The 19612-nt window shown below is 51.0% G+C and overlaps 1 protein-coding gene across 3 annotated transcripts; it reads right to left on the reverse strand.

The window, feature by feature from the left end:
- Positions 1-1586: 1586 nt before the first annotated feature.
- Positions 1587-19547, reverse strand: EIF3K (eukaryotic translation initiation factor 3 subunit K). Of its 3 annotated transcripts, XM_055251034.2 has the most exons (8): positions 18624-19547; positions 17511-17609; positions 14769-14889; positions 12847-12921; positions 6532-6598; positions 6350-6427; positions 3402-3527; positions 1587-1652 (listed from the first exon to the last, which is right to left on the reverse strand). In XM_055251034.2, exons 1-8 carry the CDS (start codon positions 18680-18682, stop codon positions 1621-1623), a joined length of 657 nt encoding a protein of 218 aa, XP_055107009.1. In that variant the 5' UTR covers positions 18683-19547; the 3' UTR covers positions 1587-1620. The 3 variants fall into 3 exon arrangements, with proteins under 3 accessions (XP_055107009.1, XP_055107010.1, XP_055107012.1); XM_055251035.2 differs by lacking the exon at positions 6350-6427 and having other exon boundaries at positions 18624-18890; XM_055251037.2 differs by lacking the exon at positions 17511-17609 and having other exon boundaries at positions 18624-18847.
- Between the last annotated feature and the right edge of the window lie 65 nt (positions 19548-19612).

Genomic DNA, 19612 nt, shown 5'->3' on the forward strand with positions numbered 1-19612 from the left:
TAACACTAACCAGGGGAGCGGGAGGCGACTTGGAAAGAATGGTGTGGCTGAAGGCGCTGTCTACCTATGACACCTTGAGAGGAAAAAATATATATACTAATTTTCTCATGAAGCCTCTCCATTCGGAATAGTACTGAGGACTAGCTTGCAACCTTGGTGACAAACACTTCTGAGCCTGAAATTAACAGTGGCTTATATTTTCTGAGACAGGGTCTGTCACCCAGGCTGGAGTGCAGTGATCACAGCTCACTGCAGCCTCGACCTCCTGGGCTCAGGTGATTTGCCGACCTCAGCCTCCTAAATAGCTGGGACTACAAGCACGCGCCACCATGCCTAGCTATTTAAAATAAACTTTTTGGTCAGGCGCGGTGGCTCACACGTGTATTCCTAGCACTTTGGGAAGCTGAAGCAGGCGGACTGCCTGAGCCCTGGAGTTCGAGACCAGCCTGGGCAACACAATGAAACCCCATCTCTACTAAAACACAAAAAAATTAGCCGGGCGTGGTGGTGTGTGCCTGTAGTCCCAGTTACTTGGGAGGCTGAGGCAGAAGAATTGCTTGAACCTGGGAGGCAGAGGTTGCAGTGAGCTGAGATTGTGCCACTGCATACCAGCCTGGGCGACAAAGGAAGGCTCTGTCTCCCTCTGTCACCCAGGTTGGTCTCAAACTCTGGGGCTCAAGCAATCCTCCTGCTTTGGCCTCCCAAAGTGTTGGGATTACAGGCGTGAACTACTGCACCCGGCCTGTGGCTCACATTTTCTAAGAGCATGGACAGGACAGGACAGGCCCCGATCTCAGGCCTTTACTGGCAAGGGCTGGAGGAACCCTCATAGGTTTAATAAGGGTGCATTATTCTTCCCCTTCTGCAGATGAAGCAACTGAGAATTACAGAGGCGCAGTCCTGGCCGGGCGCAGCAGCTCACGCCTGTAATCCCAGCACTTTGGGAGGCCGAGGTGGACGGATTACAAGGTCAGGAGATCAAGACCATCCTGGCTAACACGGTGAAACCCTGTCTCTACTAAAAATACAAAAAATTGGCAGAGCGTGGTGGCGGGCACCTGTAGTCCCAGCTACTATGGAGGCTGAGGCAGGAGAATAGCATAAACCCAGGAGGCGGAGTGTGCAGTGAGCCAAGATCGGGCGACTGCACTCCAGGCTGGGAGACAGAGCGTGACTTCGTCTAAAAAAAAAAAAAAAAAAAAAAAAGAGAGAGAGGCACGGTCCCTTGACCTAGGTCACAAAGCAACAGAGCCAGAACCTTCACCTTCAGAGGGAACCTTCACCTTCACTCCTCCCAGAGGTGCTCAGCCTCCACCGCAGGGCTGGGCTGCTACATTCATTCATACTCCCTCCTCCTTGCTGACTCAATGTTGCCCTCCCCACCCAAGACCTAAAAGATCAGGAAGGTAGGGTGGGGCAAGGGAGGAAGTCAAAGTGGGGAAAAAGGAGGCGGAAACCCCGCCATGGGGTGTGGTGTGGTGGGGGCTGGGGGTAGGGTGGGGGGCCCACCCAGAGCAGAGGCCTGCTCCTGGGCTCCCTCTGGTGGGCAAGGGGCAGAGGCAGGAAGCCAGGGAGGAGACAGTAGGGCTGAGTCAACACATCTTTATTAAACACCTGAAGTTACTGGGAGGAGGCCATGATGCTGGACACACCTGTGGGAAGGAGAGACCAGATTGAAGGTGAGAAGGGCGGGAGACAAACCTCCAACCACCTGCTACAGCACCCACAATTCTTTAGGGGGAGATCACAAACTCCTTCCAGGCCCCGGTTACCATCACAAAGGCAGTTTGGTGCAGTATTTTAAAAAGATGGACTCTGAAGCAAGGAGGACTAGGTTCGAATCCCAGCTCTGCCAATTAACAGCTGAGTCACTTGGACAAGTTACTGAACATCTCTGAGCATCACCTTCCTATCGTTAAGAAGCACCTACCTTATAGGATTGTAGGACCAAACGAGGTGCTTAGAACAAAGTGCCAGGGAAGTGTAGTTTGTAATTACCTACATGGTAATAATATTTACTATGTACTATTTGCAGGATACTCTTAAGTTTTTTTTTGAGACAGAGTCTCATTCTGTTGCCCAGGCTGGAGTGCAGCGGAGTGATCTCGGCTCACTGCAACTTCCACATCTGCCGGGTTCAAGTGATTCTCCTGCCTCAGCCTCCTGAGTATTTTGAACCTATCCTGTTGGACCCAGGACACAGAGCAATGGAGCCAAGACTGAGACAGAGAGAACCCTCCCGTGTACTCGCCCGGCAGGGCTGGGCTCCTGCTTCCCTGAGATTCATACCTTCCTCCTCCTCTTCCTTGTTGACTCAGCAGTGCCCTCTCCACCTGTGACCTAAAAGGTCAGGAAGGTGGGGTGGGGCGACAGAAGCCAAAGGGGAAAAGAAAGGAGGCCCTTTCCTCACTACAGAATCTTTTGCTGGAGTTCTCACCGAGAACCCTGACACAGCAGTCACGCGGCGTTTAGAAGTGAGATACCACGGGCCGCAAGTGCGCAGATGGCTGCCTGCTCAATGCTGTTCCCCAGTTAAGTACAAAATTAGCTGGTTTGTGTTAAGAAACCACGCTGTACCAAACACATCTTTAAAACACCTGAGTCACTCAGGGTGGGGGAGACCGGGGATGAAGGGAGCAGCCCGCCCGTGCCTTTCTCCCTGGCTCCAGGACATTCTGTGCCATGATGAGCGGCAGTGAAGCAGCCCCCGCTGCCGGAGTAGCCACTGCACTCTTTTTAGTTGAGCAAGCAGTTGAGCCTGTGTTAGTTACATGTGTGTAGACGATGGTCATAATGAACATTTAATGAACTGTGTGGCCACTTAGCTCTTTACTAAGTGTTATACATGCATTCACACTTATGATTCCATGAGGTAGGTATGATACTATTTATATCATTTAGCAACTGAGGATCGAATGAGGTAAGGACCTACAGTGTTCATCATCGTTACTGTTGCAGTCGTCCCCATTTTTTAGATGAGAAAACTGAGGCACAAAGGTGTGGAATCACCCAAACTAGAGAATCAAGATTCTTACTGTTCACTGGACTCCAAGTCTGCACATGAGGCCTGGGCACCCCAAGGATAAAAGAGATGGCCAGACAGTCCTCAGGAACAAATAAGGGTGCAGAGACCCCCTGCGAGGCCCTGCTGGGCCCCAGGAAGTCTTGCTGAGTGCTATGGGGCAGGACACAAGGCCTAGAAATTCCAGGGATCACCCAGCTCCCCGCTATTCCTCCCTGGGCGGCAGCCCCGACACACAAGGTGAACGGAATCTGGCAGGTGCAGACTTCCCAGCCTAGAACATGAGCAGATCTACCCAGGTCCTCTGGGCCCCTGCCTCGGCCTCCCTTGAGGGGCACCCCCTTAGCCCCAAGGCCCGAGACCGTGGGCCACCACTTACTGTCAAAGTCAATCTTCTCCACAATGTTCTTGGGTTTAATGCTCTCTTCTTGGCTACAGATGAAGATCTGCCCCGACTCGTCGGCACTCCAGCCGTATTTGCTCATCCACACCTTTAGCTGGCTGTCTGCAGGTGACAGGGGCAGCGAGGGGCTTCGGTCAGCCTGATCCCACAGTTCCAGGGGACTGAGAGGCAATAGAGTCATGGCTCAGGAAGCCAGGGAAGCCCCCCTTGCCCACTGGCATCTCATGGACAGCAGCAGCTGGCCTGGTCTCCTTGCTTCCGCCCCTGCCCTTCCACGGGTCATTCTCTGAATACCCGCCAGAGGGAGCCTGTGAGCTCTTTCAGCCTTATCTTGGGGCTTCTGCCTTAATTTCTTTTCTATTCGTCTCTTTTCTCTCCCTGGGCAAATCTTGGTTCCTAACAAGAGCAGCGTATTTATCTACCTTTTCCCACAACCTATATGAAACGGTTGCAAAATTATGACATGACCATTACCAGAAACAATACACTTTTTTTTTTGAGATGGAGTTTTTGCTCTTGTTTTGCTCAGGCTGGAGTGCAATGGCGCAATCTCGGCTCACCGCAACCTCCGCCTACCGGGTTCAAGCAATTCTCCTGCCTCAGCCTCCCGAGTAGCTGGGATTACAGGCATGCGCCACCACGCCTGGCTAATTTTGTATTTTTAGTAGAGACAGGGTTTCTCCATGTTAGTCAGGCTGGTCTCGAACTCCCGACCTCAGGTTATCTGCCCACCTTGGCCTCCCAAAGTGCTGGGATTACAGGTGTGAGCCACCGCGCCCCGCCACAATACACTTGTTTTGCCCTTAGAAAATATGCTGGCCAGGGCCAGTTGCGGTGGCTCACATCAGTAATCCCAGCACTTTGGGAGGCTGAGGTGGGAGGATCGCTTGAGCACAGGAGTTTGAGATCAGCCTGTGAAACAAAATAAGACCCCCATCTCTAAAAGGAAAAAAAAACTGCCTGTAAGGATGTATGGCCAGAATAGTGTTCAGTTACCTGAAATAATTTTCTGTGCGACTATTATCATTTTGATACAGGTTCATGTAATTCTTTTTATATTCAATTCTAAGGCATGTTCACATCCTTTAATTTCCTTTCACTGTTAAATATGTAAAACATCTATCTGATATAAAGCACTTAGTATAATGCATGACATAAAATGTCCAATGAAAGTTAGCTTCCACTTGGCCAGGCGCGGTGGCTCACACCTGTAATCTCAGCACTTTGGGAGGCCAAGGCGGGCAGATCACTTGAGTTCATGAGTTCAAGACCAGCCTGGCCAAGGTGGTGAAACCCCGTCTCTGCTAAAAAAAAAAAAAAAAAAAAAAAAAAAAAAAATTAGCTGGGCAAGGTGGCGGGGGCCTATAGTCTCAGCTATTTGGAAGGCTGAGGCAGGAGAATTGTTTGAAACTGGGAGGAGGAGGTTGCAGTGAGCTGAGATTATGCCACTGCACTCCAGCCTGGGTGACAGAGCCAGATTCCGTCTCAAAAAAAAAAAAAAAAAAAAAAAAGTTAGCTTTCACTTGGCTGGATGCAGTGGCTCACGCCTGTAATCCCAGCACTTTGGGAGGCCAAGGTGGGCAGATCACTTGAGGTCAGGAGTTCAAGACCAGCCTGGCCAACATGGTGAAACTCCATCTCTACTAAAAGTGCCCAGACTGGAATGCAGTGGTGTGATCTTGGCTCACTGCAACCTCTGCTCCTGGGTTCAAGCGATTCTCCTGCCTCAGCCTCCTGAATAGCTGGGATTACAGGCACATGCCAACATGTCCAGCTAATTTTTGTATTTTTAGTAGAGGTGGGGTTTCACCACGTTGGCCAGGCTGGTCTCGAACTCCTGACCTCACGTGATCTGCCTCCCTCACTGGTATGAGCCATCGCACGTGGCCTTCCTTAGTTTTTTTTTTTTTTTTTTTTAGGTGGAGTTTCAATCTTATCACCAGTGCAATGGTGCGATCTCAGCTCACCGCAACCTCCACCTCCTGCGTTGAAGCAATTCTCCTGCCTCAGCCTCCCAAGTAGCTGGGATTACAGGTGCATACCACCACACCCAGCAATTTTTTGTATTTTTAGTAGAGAGGGGGTTTTACCATGTTGGGCAGGCTGGTCTCAGACTCCTGACCACAGATGATCCACCCATCTCGGCCTCCCAAAGTGCTGGATTACAGGTGTAAGCCACCGCGCCCAGCCTTCCTTAGTTTCTTGACTTCCTTTTCTATGTTTCTTTTTGCAAAAGTAAGCAAGTAAGTTTTTTTTCTTTTCTTGTTTTTGGGGGGATCTTTAAAAAATATCTGTCTGATCAGAGCCCTCCCCGCTCAGAGCCCTCCGGTGGCTCCTTTTCAGTCAGGGGAAAGGACAAGGTCCTCCCGAGGCCCTGCATGACCTGGAGATGCCCCTCCAACCCCCACCTCTCTACTCTCGCTGTGGCCACATACACCCTGGCTACCCCGCCCATGAACGTTACAAGTCAGGGCCCTGCTCTACTATCCTCCTCTGCTCTATCTACCTCAGGCCACGGGCCTCACTCTACAGAGGTAAGGGCTCAGATGCCGCTGGTCTGTGAGCTGTCTTGCTTTCCTTCATGACATGAATCACCACTGGACATCTACATGTCGCCATGTGCTTTGCTACCTCCATGAGAATGAATTGGAGCCATCCCACTTTGTTTACTGCTGCGCGCCCAGTTTAGCACACTGCCTGATACTTGGTAGGCACTCAATTAATGCAAAATAAATGAGCAAATGGCATAGGATCTCCCTCAAGGCAGAGACTGTCTTATCCCAAGTTCTTATTTCCTCCCTGGGCTGGGCCTTCCATGCTGACCTGATGAGACCCGGGCAGGCCCGTTGGAGGAGCTGACTGAGGTCCACTGCCCTAGCCACCCCCAAGCTCCCAGATGTGCACCAGGACCCAAAGGGCGTTACCCGACAGATCCCCGAGCATCTCGGCCAGCAGCCAGCGGTCGATGTGCTGGTAAGTGATACCCACAACATGGCAGATAACTGTGAAGGTCAGAGACAAAACTGGTGAGGAGCTGTCCCCCTGGACCTGGCTGCCACTCCCTACCCCTTCCCCTTGGGGAGCCCAGCCTCAGAGAGGGACTTACACTTTCGGACAGAGTCTTCAAAGCCAGTTATACCTTCCAAGAGGTCCATGTTTTCATCCAGGGCTTGCTGTGATGGGAATTGATGTTCACAATGTTTAAATTCTTTGCTTTTATTTTTATTTATTTATAGAGATGGGATCTCACTACCTTGCCCAGGCTGGTCTTGAATTTCTGGGCTCAAGTGATCTTCCTGCCTCAGCCTCCCAAAGTGCTGAGATTTTGTTGCTGCTGTTGTTACGTAGATGAGGTCTCACTATATTGCCCAGGCTGATCTCAAACTCCTGGGCTCAAGTGATCTGCCCACATTGGCCTCCCAAAGCGTTGGAATTACAGGTGTGAGCCACCACTCCCAGCCTACACTGGTAATCTTACGTATCAACAATGTTCATATCAGTAATGTGTGGGGAAAAGAAAGACACATCAGATTGTTATTGTGTCTGTGTAGAAAGAAGAGACTCCATTTTGTTCTGTACTAAGAAAAATTCTTCTGCCTTGAGATGCTGTTAATCTGTAACCCCACCCCCAACCCTGTGCTCCCTGAGACATGTGCTGTGTCAAAAATGGATTAAGGGCCGTGCAAGATGTGCTTTGTTAAACTAATGCTTGAAGGCAGCATGCCCCTTAAGAGTCATCACCACTCCCTAATCTCAAGTACCCAGGGACACAAAACACTGCGGATCTGCCTACGAAAGCCAGGTATTGTCCAAGGTTTCTCCCCTTGTGATAGTCTGAAATATGGCCTGTGGGAAGGGAAAGCCCTGACCATCCCCCAGCCCGACACCTGTAAAGGGTCTGTGCTGAGGAGGATTAGTGTAAGAGGAAGGAACGCCTCTTTGCAGTTGAGACAAGAGGAAGGCATCTGTCTCCTGCCTGTCCCTGGGCAATGGAATGTCTCAGGATAAAACCCGACTGCTTGTTCCATCTACTGAGATACGGGAAAACCGCCTTAGGGCTGCAGGTGGGACATAGGGGCAGCAATACTGCTCTTCAAGGCATTGAGATGTTTATGTGTATGCATATCTAAAGCACAGCACTTGATTCTTTACCTTGTCTATGATGCAGAGACCTTTGTTCACGTGTTTACCTGCTGACCTTCTCTCCACTATTATCCTACGACCCTGCCACATCCGCCTCTCCGAGAAACACCCAATAATGGTCAATAAATACTAAGGGAACTCAGAGGCCGGTGGGATCCTCCGTGTGCTGAACGCCGGTCCCCTGGGCCCCCCTTTTTCTTTCTCTATACTTTGTCTCTGTCTCTTTCTTTTCCAAGTCTCTCGTTCACCGAACGAGAAACACCCACAGGTGTGGAGGGGCAACCCACCTCTTCAGTAATGTTAACAAGAATAGCAGCTACCAGGCCCTGTGTGGTGGCTCACACCTAGAATCCCAGCACTTTGGGAGGCTGAGGTGGGTGGATCACTTGAGGTCAGGAGTTCGAGACTACCCTGGCCAACAAGGTGAAACCCTGTCTCTACTAAAAATAAAGAAATTAGCCAGGCACAGTGGCTCATGCCTGTAATCCCAGCACTTTGGGAGGCTGAGGCGGGCGGATCACCTGAGGTCGGAGTTTGAGACCAGCCTGACCAACATGGAGAAACCCTGACTCTACTAAAATTACAAAATTAGCAGGGCGTGGTGGCACATTCCTGTAATCCCAACTACTCAGGAGGCTGAGGCAGGAGAATCACTTGAACCCAGGAGATGGAGGTTGTGGTGAGCTGAGATTGTGCCACTGAACTCCAGCCTGGGTGACAAGAGCGAGACTCCGTCTCAAAAAAAAAAAATAATAAATTAAATAAATAAATAAATAAATAAACCCGGTGTGGTGGTGGATGCCCGAAATCTGTAATCCCAGCCACTTGGGAGGATGAGGCAGAAGAATCACTTGAACCTGGGAGGCAGAGGCTGCAGCGAGCCAAGATCATATCACTGTACTTTAGCCTGGGCGAGAGAGCCATACTCCGTCTCAGGAGAAAAAAAAAAAAGCAGCTACCATTTTGAGCACTGACCCCACATGCTACAGCCATTCTTCTAAGTGCAGCCCTGTGATGTAAGTTATATCCATTTTAGAGATGAGGAGACCAGGGCAGCTAAATGATTTGTCCAAAATCCTGGAGGTGAGGCTTGAACCTGGCAGGCAGAAACCAGAGCCCTGAGAAAGGTGGCAGACACATATTGGCTAAGTGTATTCAGCCACCTCCCTTTGCTTCTGTCTCATTCAAAGAAAAGGCCAATTTTCCTACCATAGCCCATGAGGCCACACAGAATCCGCCTGTCACCTCTGTGCCCTCACCTCCACCTACTTGCTCCTCACTCACCCTGCTCCAGCCACAGGGGCTTCCCTGCTGCTCCCCAAACCCACCAGACACCTACCCACCTCAGGGCCTGTGTGTGGAATTCTCCTCCTCCATGGCTACCACCCTCATCTCCTTCAGATTTCTGCTCAAAGGTCAGCTCTGTGGTACAAGTTCCCTCCAACAGAAGGGAGGGAATCCCCCACATGGATGCCAGGAACGTGTAGCCAGTGAGGTGGGCAGAAATCCAGATTTGTGGCTGGGCGTGGTGGCTCAACCTGTAATCCCAGCACTTTGGGAGGCAAGGCAGGAGGATCACTTGAGGCCAGAAGTTCAAGACCAGCCTGGTCAACATGGCGAAATCCAACCTCTACTACAAATACAAAAATTAGCCAGGCATGGTGGCGCGGGCCTGTAGTCCCAGCTACTCAGGAGGCTGAAGTGGGAAGATCACTTGAGCCTGGGAGGTCGAAGCTGCAGTGAGCTGTGTTTGCATCACTGCACTGCGGCCTGGGCGACAGGGTGAGACTCTGTCTCAAAAAACAAAACAAAACAAACAAAAAAAACCTGTCTGTTACATGGAATAGGTCTAAGATCTCCAACACATCTCATTTGCTAGTCTGCTAGTGAGAACAGTTGTAGAACTAGTAAACTCTATTATTTTAAGCATTTGATCATTTTCTTTGTGGGATTAACTGAAGCTAATCAATAATTTCTTACTTGAATAAAAAAATAAAATGTTTAAGAATTTAAAAAAAAAAGTATGCAGTCAGCTGCACATAAAATGTCAGGGTCTGGGATAGGAACAGGTGCAATTTCTACAGTGGCTGCTTCTATTTTCTCCCGAGACAAGAAGCCAGATCATAAGTTGAGGTGAGAAGAAAGGGAGACAGATAAAGCATGAGGAAACGTCCAGGACTTGGGGAAGGAAGCAAGACCCTAGCTGCAGCTAGGGACAGGGGAGGTACATGCGATTTTTTTTTTTTTTTTTGAGACGGAGTCTCGCTCTGTCGCCCAGGCTGGAGTGCAGTGGCACGATCTCTGCTCACTGCAAGCTCCGCCTCCCGGGTTCAGGCCATTCTCCTGCCTCAGCCTCCCAAATAGCTGGGACTACAGGTGCCTGCAACCACGCCCGGCTAATTTTTTGTATTTTTAGTAGAGACGGGGTTTCACCATGTTAGCCAGGATGGTCTCGATCTCCTGACCTCGTGATCCGCCCGCCTTGGCCTCCCAAAGTGCTGGGATTACAGGCGTGAGCCACTGCGCCCGGCACGATTTTTTTTTTTTTTTTGATATGGAGTTTTGCTGTTGTTGTTCAGACTGGAGTACAATGGCGTGATCTCGGCTCACCGCAACCTCCGCCTCCCGGGTTCAAGCAATTCTCCTGCCTCAGCCTCCCGAGTAGCTGGGATTACAGGCATGCGCCACCACGCCCGGCCAACTTTGTATTTTTAGTAGAGATGGGGTTTCTCCATGTTGGTCAGGCTGGTCTCGAACTCCTGACCTCAGGCAATCCATCCCCCTCGGCCTCCCAAAGTGCTGGGATTACAGGCGTGAGCCACCACGCCCAGCCAGCACATGTGATTTAAGAGAAGGAAGCGGAACAGAGAAGCCTGCAGAGAAAGAGGGATGGAGCTAATGGTCAGGCCCAAGAATGTGGGGATGGAGACCCTGTGGGAGTGAGCTGAGAAGCTAGGAGGAAGTGGTCAGAGAGTGGAGATGCTGGAAACTCACAGGGGGAGGGGGGAGCCATTATTGGTAACGGCAGTGGTTCCCAACATTGGACAGATGTCCAAATCACCCACGGTAACTTTTTAAAATCCCAAGGCCTAGGCTACACTGAATCAATTACATCAGACTCTGTGAGGGCAGGACCCAAGTATCAGTATCAATTTTTAAAAATTCCTCAGAGGGCTGGGCATGGTGGCTGACACCTGTAGTCCCAGCACTTTGGGAGGCCAAGGCGGGCAGATCACTTGAGATCAGTAGTTCGAGACCAGCCTGGCCAACATGGTGAAACCCCGTCTCTACTAAAAATACAAAAATTAGCTAGGCGTGGTGGTGCATGCCTGTAGTCCCAGCTACCTGGGGGGCTGAGACAGAAAAATTGCTTGAACCCAGCAGGCAGAGGTTGCAGTGAGTTGAGATTGTGCCACTGCATTCCAGCCTGGGTGACACAGCGAGACACTGTCTCAAACAAAAAAAAAAAAAAAAAAAGAAAAAGAAAAAAGAAAAAAATAATAAAGAAAATAAATGCCTCAGAGGTCTAATATGATTGGAAGAGAAGGGCTGAGGTCAGGTTTAGTACAAGACAGCTGGCCAAGACAGCAAGGGACCCAGAGGTCTGGGTGGTCAAAGGATCCTCTGTGTTACTTTCTAACCATCTAAGAATTACGGCAGGAGTGGTAGAGAGCACCGGTGAGAAGGGGCTGAATTTTTTTTTTTTTTGAGACGGAGTCTCACTCTGTCACCCAGGCTGGAGTGCAATGGCGTGATCTCAGCTCACCGCAACCTCTAGGTGAGGTTGAACCCACCGGGTTCAAGTGATTCTCCTGCCTCAACCTCCCAAGTAGCTAGGATTACAGGCACGTGCCACCTCACCCAGCTAATTTTGTATTTTTAGTTGAGACAGTATTTCTCCACGTTGGTCAGGCTGCTCTCGAACTCCCAAACTCAGGTGATCCACCTGCCTCAGCCTCCCAAAGTGCTGAGATTACAGGCGTTGAGCCACTGCGCCTGGCCAGGGGCTGAATTCTTCAAGAAACAAAGAGCAGTCACCAGAGGGACTGATACCGGGCAGGAAGTGATGACACACACACTTTAAGACTGCGGGTTTCCGGCCCGGCGTGGTGGCTCACGCCTATAATCCCAGCACTTTGGGAGGCTGAGGCAGGCAGAGCACCTGAGGTCAGGAATTCAAGACCGGCCTGGACAACACGGCAAAACCCCGTCTCTACTAAAAATACAAAAATTAGCCAGTGTGATGGCACATGCCTGTAACCCCAGCCACTTAGGAGGCTGAGGCACGAGAATTGGTTGAACTCGGGAGGCAGCAGTTGCAGTGAGCCAAGATCGCGCCATTGCACTCCAGCCTAGGCAAGACTGAGACTCTGTCTCAAATAAAATAAAATAAAATAAAATAAAAAATACATATAAAATTTAGTTGGGCGTGATGGCGCGTGCCTGTAGTACTAGCTACTCGGGAGACAGGAGAATCACTTGAACCCGGGAGGCGGAGGTTGCAGTGAGCCAAGATCGTGCCACTGTACTCCAGCCTAGGCAACAGCGTGAGACTCCATTTCAAGAAAACCAAAAAACAAACAAAAACAACAAAAAAGACTGAGGGTATCAGAAGAGATAGGAGCCAGGAGGTGATCTAGCCTGCCACTCAGGGGGCTGCAGAAGTGGGGGGCCAGGTTCCAGTTAGAGCAAGAAGGGCAGAGCGTGTCAGACAGGCAGAAGAGACAGAGAATTTCTCTTTCTTGAGACAGGGTCTTGCTCTGTTGCCCAGGCTGGAGTGCAGTGGTGTGATCACGGCTCACTCGCAGGCTCAAGCGATCCTCCCACCTTAGCCTCCGGGGTAGCTGGGAGTACAGGCACATGCCACCACACCCAATTAATTTTCAATTTTGTAGAGATGAGGTTTCACTGTGTTGCTCAGGCTGGTCTGGAACTCCTGGCCTCAAGCAATCCTCCCACCTTGGCCTCCACAAGTGCTGGAATCACGGGGGTGAGTCACTACACCCAGCCACTGGAGGACTTTTGATCAACGGTGTGTACTAGAGGGCTCAGTGGAAAGACGGGGGAGAGGGGAAAGGGTCGGCTCAGCCTGTGGGCACAGGGATGACCTGTGAGTACCCGCTCCGCGAGAGGATGATAATTCCACAAACACACACAGGCAGAGCACTGGGCCCACCGCCAAAGCAGGAAGCCAGTCAGTGTGTACCGTTGTTACTTTTAGCACTCAGCTCCACAAGGCCCTGCCATCTCCCCTGCCCCTGGACCCCAGGGAAGTTACCCAGAAGGCCTGGAAGTGGCAGGTCTCCAGCAGGTCCCCGAGGTACAAAATCTGTCGGATTGGCCGTTCTTCTTGCTGGGAGGAAGCATTAAGGAAAACTGGCCTCGGAGCCTAAGGTTGGGCCCCAGATCACCCCTCCCCACCTACCTTCTTCTGGCTGCTTTCTTCCAAAGCTTCAGCTCAGAAAAAGAGCTGGAAAAGGAAGCCAGCTTATTTCTCCTGCAAATGTATGCAGGAGAAAGGATGTTGGCTGCAGGACTGTTTGTAATGGCAAAAGATGAGAAATGACATGCCAGTCCTGGTGGCTCACACCTGTAATCCTGACACTTTGGGAGGCCAAGGCGGGTGGATCACCTGAGGTGAGGAGTTCGACACCAGCCTGGCCAACATAGCGAAACCCCATCTCTACTAAACATATAAAAAACAGCTGGGCATGGTGGCACATGCCTATAGTCTCAGCTACTTGGGAGGCTGAGGCAGGAGAATCACTTGAACCCGGGAGGGAGAGGTTGCAGTGAGCCAAGATCATGCCTTTGCACTCCAGCCTGGGTGACAGAGCAAGACTCCGTCTCAAAAAAAAAAAAAACAACAACAAAAAATTAACAAAAAAAAATCTACTATTATTACTAATAAAATAAAATCTATAGGCTGGGCACGGTGGCTCACATCTGTAATCCTATCACTTTGGGAGGCTGAGGTGGGCGGATCACCTGAGGTCAGGAGTTCGAGAGCAGCCTGGCCAACATAGCAAAACCCCGTCTCTACTAAAAATACAAAAATGAGCTGGGCGTGGTGGCATGCATGCACCTGTGGTCCCAGCTGCTCAGAAGGCTGAGACAGGCGAATAGCTTGAACCTGGGAGGTGGAGGTTGCAGTAAGCCGAGATCACACCACTGCCTTCCAGACTGGGTGACAGAGCAAGGCTCTGTCTCAAAAAATAAATAAATAAATAAATAAATAAATAAAATAAAACAAACAAACAAAAAACCCCACCTTAAATCATTCCTATGTCAAGCTTCCTCTACTATTCCTGAAAAACAGCACCGAGCTCTGCTTCGTTTAGCCCATGAGTGTCCTCTCTGCCTGGATCACCTTTGCCTACCCCTTCACCTAACTCCTTATGTTTTAGATGTTCCCTCCTCCAGGAGGCCCTGGTTTATACAGTTTCTAGTTAAAAATATTGAAGAGTGAACAGTGGCAAAATAGGTCTTCCCTCCCCTGTCTGACAGCCATCCTTGCTGGGAGGTAACAGTCATTTGCAATTCTTGGGTACCTTTCCACCTTTCCAGACATTGTTCTACAGAATGTAAATACAGATGGCTGTGTTCATGACCACATATTCCCCCACCCAAATGGTCAGGTGCCTGCTCTGGCTCTTCTTTTTTTTTTTTTGAGACAGAGTCTCACTGTGTCACCCAGGGTGGAGTGGAGTGGCACGATCTCGGCTCACTGCAACCTCCACCTCCCAGGTTCAAGTGATCCTCCTGCCTCAGCCTCCAGAGTAGCTGGGACTATAGGTGTGTGACACTGTGCCTGGCTAATTTTTTGTATTTTAATAGAGATAGGGTTTCGCCATGTTGGCCAGGCTGGTCTCGAACTCCTGACCTCAGGTGATCCACCCACCTTGGCCTCTCAAAGTGCTGGGATTAGAGGCGTGAGTCACCGTGCCCGGCTGCTGTGACTCTTGTAACCCAACCCTGACCACTCCAGTCTATCACTGTCTGTCTCCTCACTGAACTGCGACAACTTTGTGAAGACAGGGCCCAGGCCTGTCTCAGTCACCACAGTGTCCCCGCACGGTCCAGCACCCTGCCACGCTGGACCAGAGCAGGCCCTTGTTGTTTGTGGATGCACCCACAGACCGTCTCCCCAGGAATTCATGTGCCTTGACTCTGGCCCCTTCCCACACCCCCCCCGGATACATGTGCCTGGTCGATCATGCACTTGCACAGAGTGAAGTCTGTGTGCGGCAGGTTGGTGAGGGCCTTCAGCAGGATCTGGGCGGTGACCGTGGTCTGAAAGAAGGCTGGGTTGAACTGGTACCTAAGAAAAATAACAAGAGACGTGGACACAGTGGCACCTCCAAGTCCCCAATCCTCACCAGGTGCCAGGCAGGCTGTCCACTGCTTTATTCTGGAGTTTGGGAACTGGACATGCCTGGGTTCCAATCCTAATCCCAGCGCTTCCCGGCTGTGTAACCTTCACCTCCCTGAGCCTACTTTTCTCCTCTGTGAACAGGGACAGTTAATGCTCACAACCACCCAATGGGGCAGACACTGCTAAGTGATTTATAAACAAATGAGAACAGCAGCAGCAGTCTGGAGTAGTGGCTAAGGAACCACAGCCAGACTGCCTCGGTTTAAACTTCCCTGCGGAGTGACCTTGGACTGCTTATTTATGACACCAGGAGCAGAGAAGAGAGAGATTAAGAGGCACTGAAAGGCTGAGGAGCAGAGAAAGGAAACTGAGGGGCTGACAATTTCCTCCCTTGCAAAAGAGGACAACAGAAGGTTGGGGGGTGGGTCGGTGGGTGGCTCAAGCCTGTAATCCCAGCACTTTGGGAGGCCGAGATGGGTGGATCACCTGAGATCAGGAGTTCCGAGACCAGCTTGGCCAACATGGCAAAGCCCTGTCTCTACTAAAAGTACAAAAATTAGGCTGGGTGCAGTGGCTCACGCCTGTAATCCCAGCAATTTCGGAGGCCAAGGTTGGTGGATCACTTGAGGTCAGGAGTTCGAGACCAGCCTGGCTAACATGGCAAAACCCCGTCTTTACTAAAAATACAAAAATTAGCTGGGTATGGTGGTGCGTACCTCTAGTCACAGCTACTTAGGAGGCTGAGGCAGGAGGATCACATGAACCTGGGAGGCAAAGGATGCACTGAGTTGAGATCATGAGATCACGCCAAGGCACTCTAGCCTGGGCAAGAAGGAGAGACCCTGTCTCAAAAAAAAAAAAAAAAAAAGAAAAAAGAGAAAAAGAAAAAGAAAGAAAGCAAGAAAGAAGCACTCAAGTAAAATTAGCCAGGCATGGTGGTGCATTCCTGTAGTCCCAGCTATTCAGGAGGCTGAGGCGGGAGGATCAGTTGAGTCCAGAAGGCTGAGGCTACACTGAGCCATGACTGTGCCACTGTACTCCAGCCTGGGCAACAGAAGATCCTGTCTCAAAAAAAAAAAAAAAAAAAAAAAAAAAAAGGGCAGGAAGAACACACATGTCCATCAACAGCCAGAAGAGATCATTAGGACGGCCACACAAGTGACACAGTGGAGAGCTATACATCCATGACAACAAACTGCAGCCATATAAAAAAACAAAAACAAAAACAAAAACAAAAAACTGGTTGGATCTCACAAACCCAGTGCTGAGTAGCAAATGGCAAATGCAGAAGCATTTGTGCTATATGCACTCCATCTGTATCAAGTTCAAAGCAGGGAAACCTGAGCTGAGCTGAGCCAGATGTATGCATGCATAGTAAACCATCACATAAAGCCAGGCCGTGAAAGCATGGGGGAGTAGGGGAATTGGTTGTCATAGAGCATATGGGGCAAAGAGCCTGTGGTGCTAGCAATAACTTTGCAACATAAATGGCGATTATGTAGGCTCTCATTTATAATTTGTTTAACTACATGTTTGCTTAATGTATTAGCCGTATATGTGTTCTGTAATTAATCGCTATTTATTTTTGAGACAGGGTCTCACTCTGTCACCCAAGCTGGAGTGCAGTGGCATGATCTTGGCTCACTGCAACCTCTGCCTCCCAGGCTCAGGCAATTCTCCTGCCTCAGCCTCCCAAGTAGCTGGGACTACAGCCGTGAGCCACTGTGCCCCGCTTATTTTTTGTAGAGACAGGGTTGTGCCATGTCACCCAAATTGGTAATTCTTTTTTTTTTTTTTTAAAAAGAGGGGTCTCACTCTGTCCCCTAGGCTGGACTGCAGTGGTACTATCATGGCTCACTGCACCTCGATCTTCCAGGCTTAAGCGATCCTTCCACCTCAGCCTCTCAAGTAGCTGGAACTACAGCCACACACCACTACATTAATTTTTAAATTTTTTTATAGAGTCGGGTCTCGCTATGTTGTCATGGATGGTCTCGAACTCTTTGGCTCAAGTGAGTCTCTTGCCTCAGCCTCCCAAAGTGCTGGGATTACAGGCATGAGCCCCTGTGGCCACCCTAATTGATTTTTTATTATTATTTTTGAGACAGAGTTTTGCTCTTGTTGCCCAGGCTGGAGTGCAACGGCGTGATCTCGGCTCACCACAATCTCCGCCTCCTGGGTTCAAGCAATTCTCCTGCCTCAGCCTCCCGAGTAGCTGGGATTACAGGCATGTGCCACCATGCCCGGCTAATTTTATATTTTTTAGTAAAGATGGGGTTTCTCCATGTTGGCCAGGCTGGTCTCAAACTCCTTACCTCAGGTGATCCACCCGCCTCATCCTCCCAAAGTGCTGGGATTACAGGCGTGAGCCACCGCGCCCGGCAAGTGATTTTTCAAAAACCATTCCTCATCCCTCCTCCTGTCCCAACTTCCTTGGCTTCCTAGTCTTGCACACCAAGAGATGCTGCATCGTGCAGGATACTACCAGCCACCCCCTTGCCCTGTACTGGGAGTGGCACCCTGCTAGTTGCTGAAATGGGAATGTAGACAGAGAGCTGGACACTTACAGCTTCAGGACAGCCAGGTTGGCTTCCAGATCATAGGCATTTTCCTTGGCCTGTGTCTCTACATAGCGCTCCAGGGTGGCCAGGTTCTCAGGATTGTACCTAAAGGAGAATCAAGATAGGTGAGCACAGAGGAGACAGAAGCTGAGGCCAGCCACCTTATGGAGCAAGGGGCCACTGTAACCTGCTCCACCCACCCTTCCCCTGTAAATCTGGCACTGGCCACTTGCTCTATCCAGGTAGTGAATTATGTCCAGTATAATCTCTAGTAAAACTTATTCATATCCCAGACCTCTCGCCTAAGCTCTAAACTCCATTGGAGCCCTGGGTCTTGCCTAGGATGCCTCCTCAACCTCTGAGCCAGTCAGTCACTGCAGCTTGTACACCTGGCCTCCTGAATGTCTCTGCTACTCACCCCTTCCTCCCCTGCTCAGGCCTCCAACCCTGATCCAGCCCCATCCTCTCCTGCCCACCTCGCTGCCTACTTCCTCCGTGTCCACCTGAACACTCTGGCCTTTGCTTCCCCCATTTCAGTTCTAACCTCTCCCGGCTATCGCTGTCTGTAGTCAGGTTTGTCTCCCTTATGGAAAGGGAACTCAGACCGTGAAGGCATGATCTGCCGCTGTCTGATTCGCCTGTGGTTCCCAGCATTGCCTAGCACTGACAGTTTATTTCAGTAAACGTGTGGAGAATGAATGACGTAAGGAGCAGAGAAGGGAGAGATTAATTAAGAGGCACTCAAAGGAGGCAGAGCAGAGAAGGAAACCTTAAGGCAATTCACGAAGAGACTGAGTGGTACCAAGATTCTCTCGCTTCTAGGCCTTTGCAGTGCTTTTGTTTCTTTCTTTTAGCGACGGGGTATGGCTGTTGACCAGGCTGGTCTCTAACTCCTGGGCTCAGGCGACCCACCTACCTCGGCCTCCCAAAGTGCTGGGATCACAGGCGTGAGCCACTACCCCCAGCTCAGTGCCGTTTCTTTAAGCATCTCCTCCTCCAGGAGGATAGAGAAACCCCACCCCGCGGCAAGCCCAGGACCCTGACCACCCCTTGCTGTCTCCGGAAAACCCTCTCCTCCGCCCCGCTTGGCCAGATCGCTCCCTCCGACCGGGCTCAGACCTGTCGATACCCTTGAGCAACTTGCCCACGTTGGCTCTCATCTGCTCAAACATCGCCATGACTTCTGTCGCCTTCCACAACCAGGGCTGGAGGCTAACACTGGCCCGGCACGGCGTCCTCGAGGACGGGAAAAGGAAGAGGTGGTGAAAACGGAAACGACGTCGTTGTTGTCGCTCAGCTTCTTGGGGGCGGTAAAAGGAAAGGCTCTAGTAGCAGCCGCCACGCTTTCCGGCTGCCACGTGACTTCTTCCTCGCAGGCGCAATTGGCGCGTGCGCATTCGCTCCACTCAAGCCGGACAGACAGCGTGAGAAAAAGCTTACTGTATCCCACTGCGCAGGCGCCTCTCGTGGCGAGGGGGCGGGGCTAAGCTTTTCCCCCGCCTCACAGACCCAGTTCCAGTGCCGGTGGCGCGGGAGCGTGCGCGCGCGAACTCACCGGGAAGCAGCCGGAGCTCTGGCGGCGTGCGCGCGCGTTGTATTGCGCGCGGCCATGAGGCCACGGAGCTCTGCGGGAATGCACGCAGCAGCCTTCTGTTTAGGCCATGGCCAAGTTCCGAGGGAGGTGTTCTATGAAGTCCCTCTTGCCACAGGCCTGGGCGCCTGGTGCAGGATCCTGAGCTCTCCAGTTTCAAGTCTCTGCCCTTGGTCCCCAGCTCCAGAAGGAGGGTCCCACAAAGCTATTGTGCTCTGCCGGGCAGGGGCTGGGGTGAGGGCTCCTGGACTTCGCCGGATCGCGCCCCGTCTCCATTAGGTTCCGGTTTTGGAGCTGAGGGCGAGCGTCCCATGTGTACTGCCATGAATTATATATTATGTATAGGTTTTGTACACTGCAGGCCTACAAAATGCAGTTATGTGCCATGTATGTGGAGGTATATGCCCTGGGTACATCCACGTGTGTACTGTGCACACAGGTATCCAGGCAGATGCACGTCTACACGCCTGCGCAGTGCAGAGGAGGTAACCCAAGTGCATGTATGTGACAGGTGAAC

Source organism: Symphalangus syndactylus, chromosome 17 (assembly GCF_028878055.3).
Source record: "Symphalangus syndactylus isolate Jambi chromosome 17, NHGRI_mSymSyn1-v2.1_pri, whole genome shotgun sequence".
Lineage (NCBI taxonomy): Eukaryota > Metazoa > Chordata > Mammalia > Primates > Hylobatidae > Symphalangus > Symphalangus syndactylus.

Excerpts from the sequence above, each read along its gene's own strand:
- EIF3K (XM_055251034.2), bottom strand. The coding sequence starts at position 18,682 with ATGGCGATGTTTGAGCAGATGAGAGCCAACGTGGGCAAGTTGCTCAAG. Across the intron at positions 12,922-14,768 it reads GCATGATCGACCAGGCACAT|CAAGAAGAACGGCCAATCCG; the intron begins GTATCCGGGGGG and ends GCTTCCTCCCAG. Across the intron at positions 6,428-6,531 it reads TGAAGACTCTGTCCGAAAGT|TTATCTGCCATGTTGTGGGT; the intron begins GTAAGTCCCTCT and ends TGACCTTCACAG.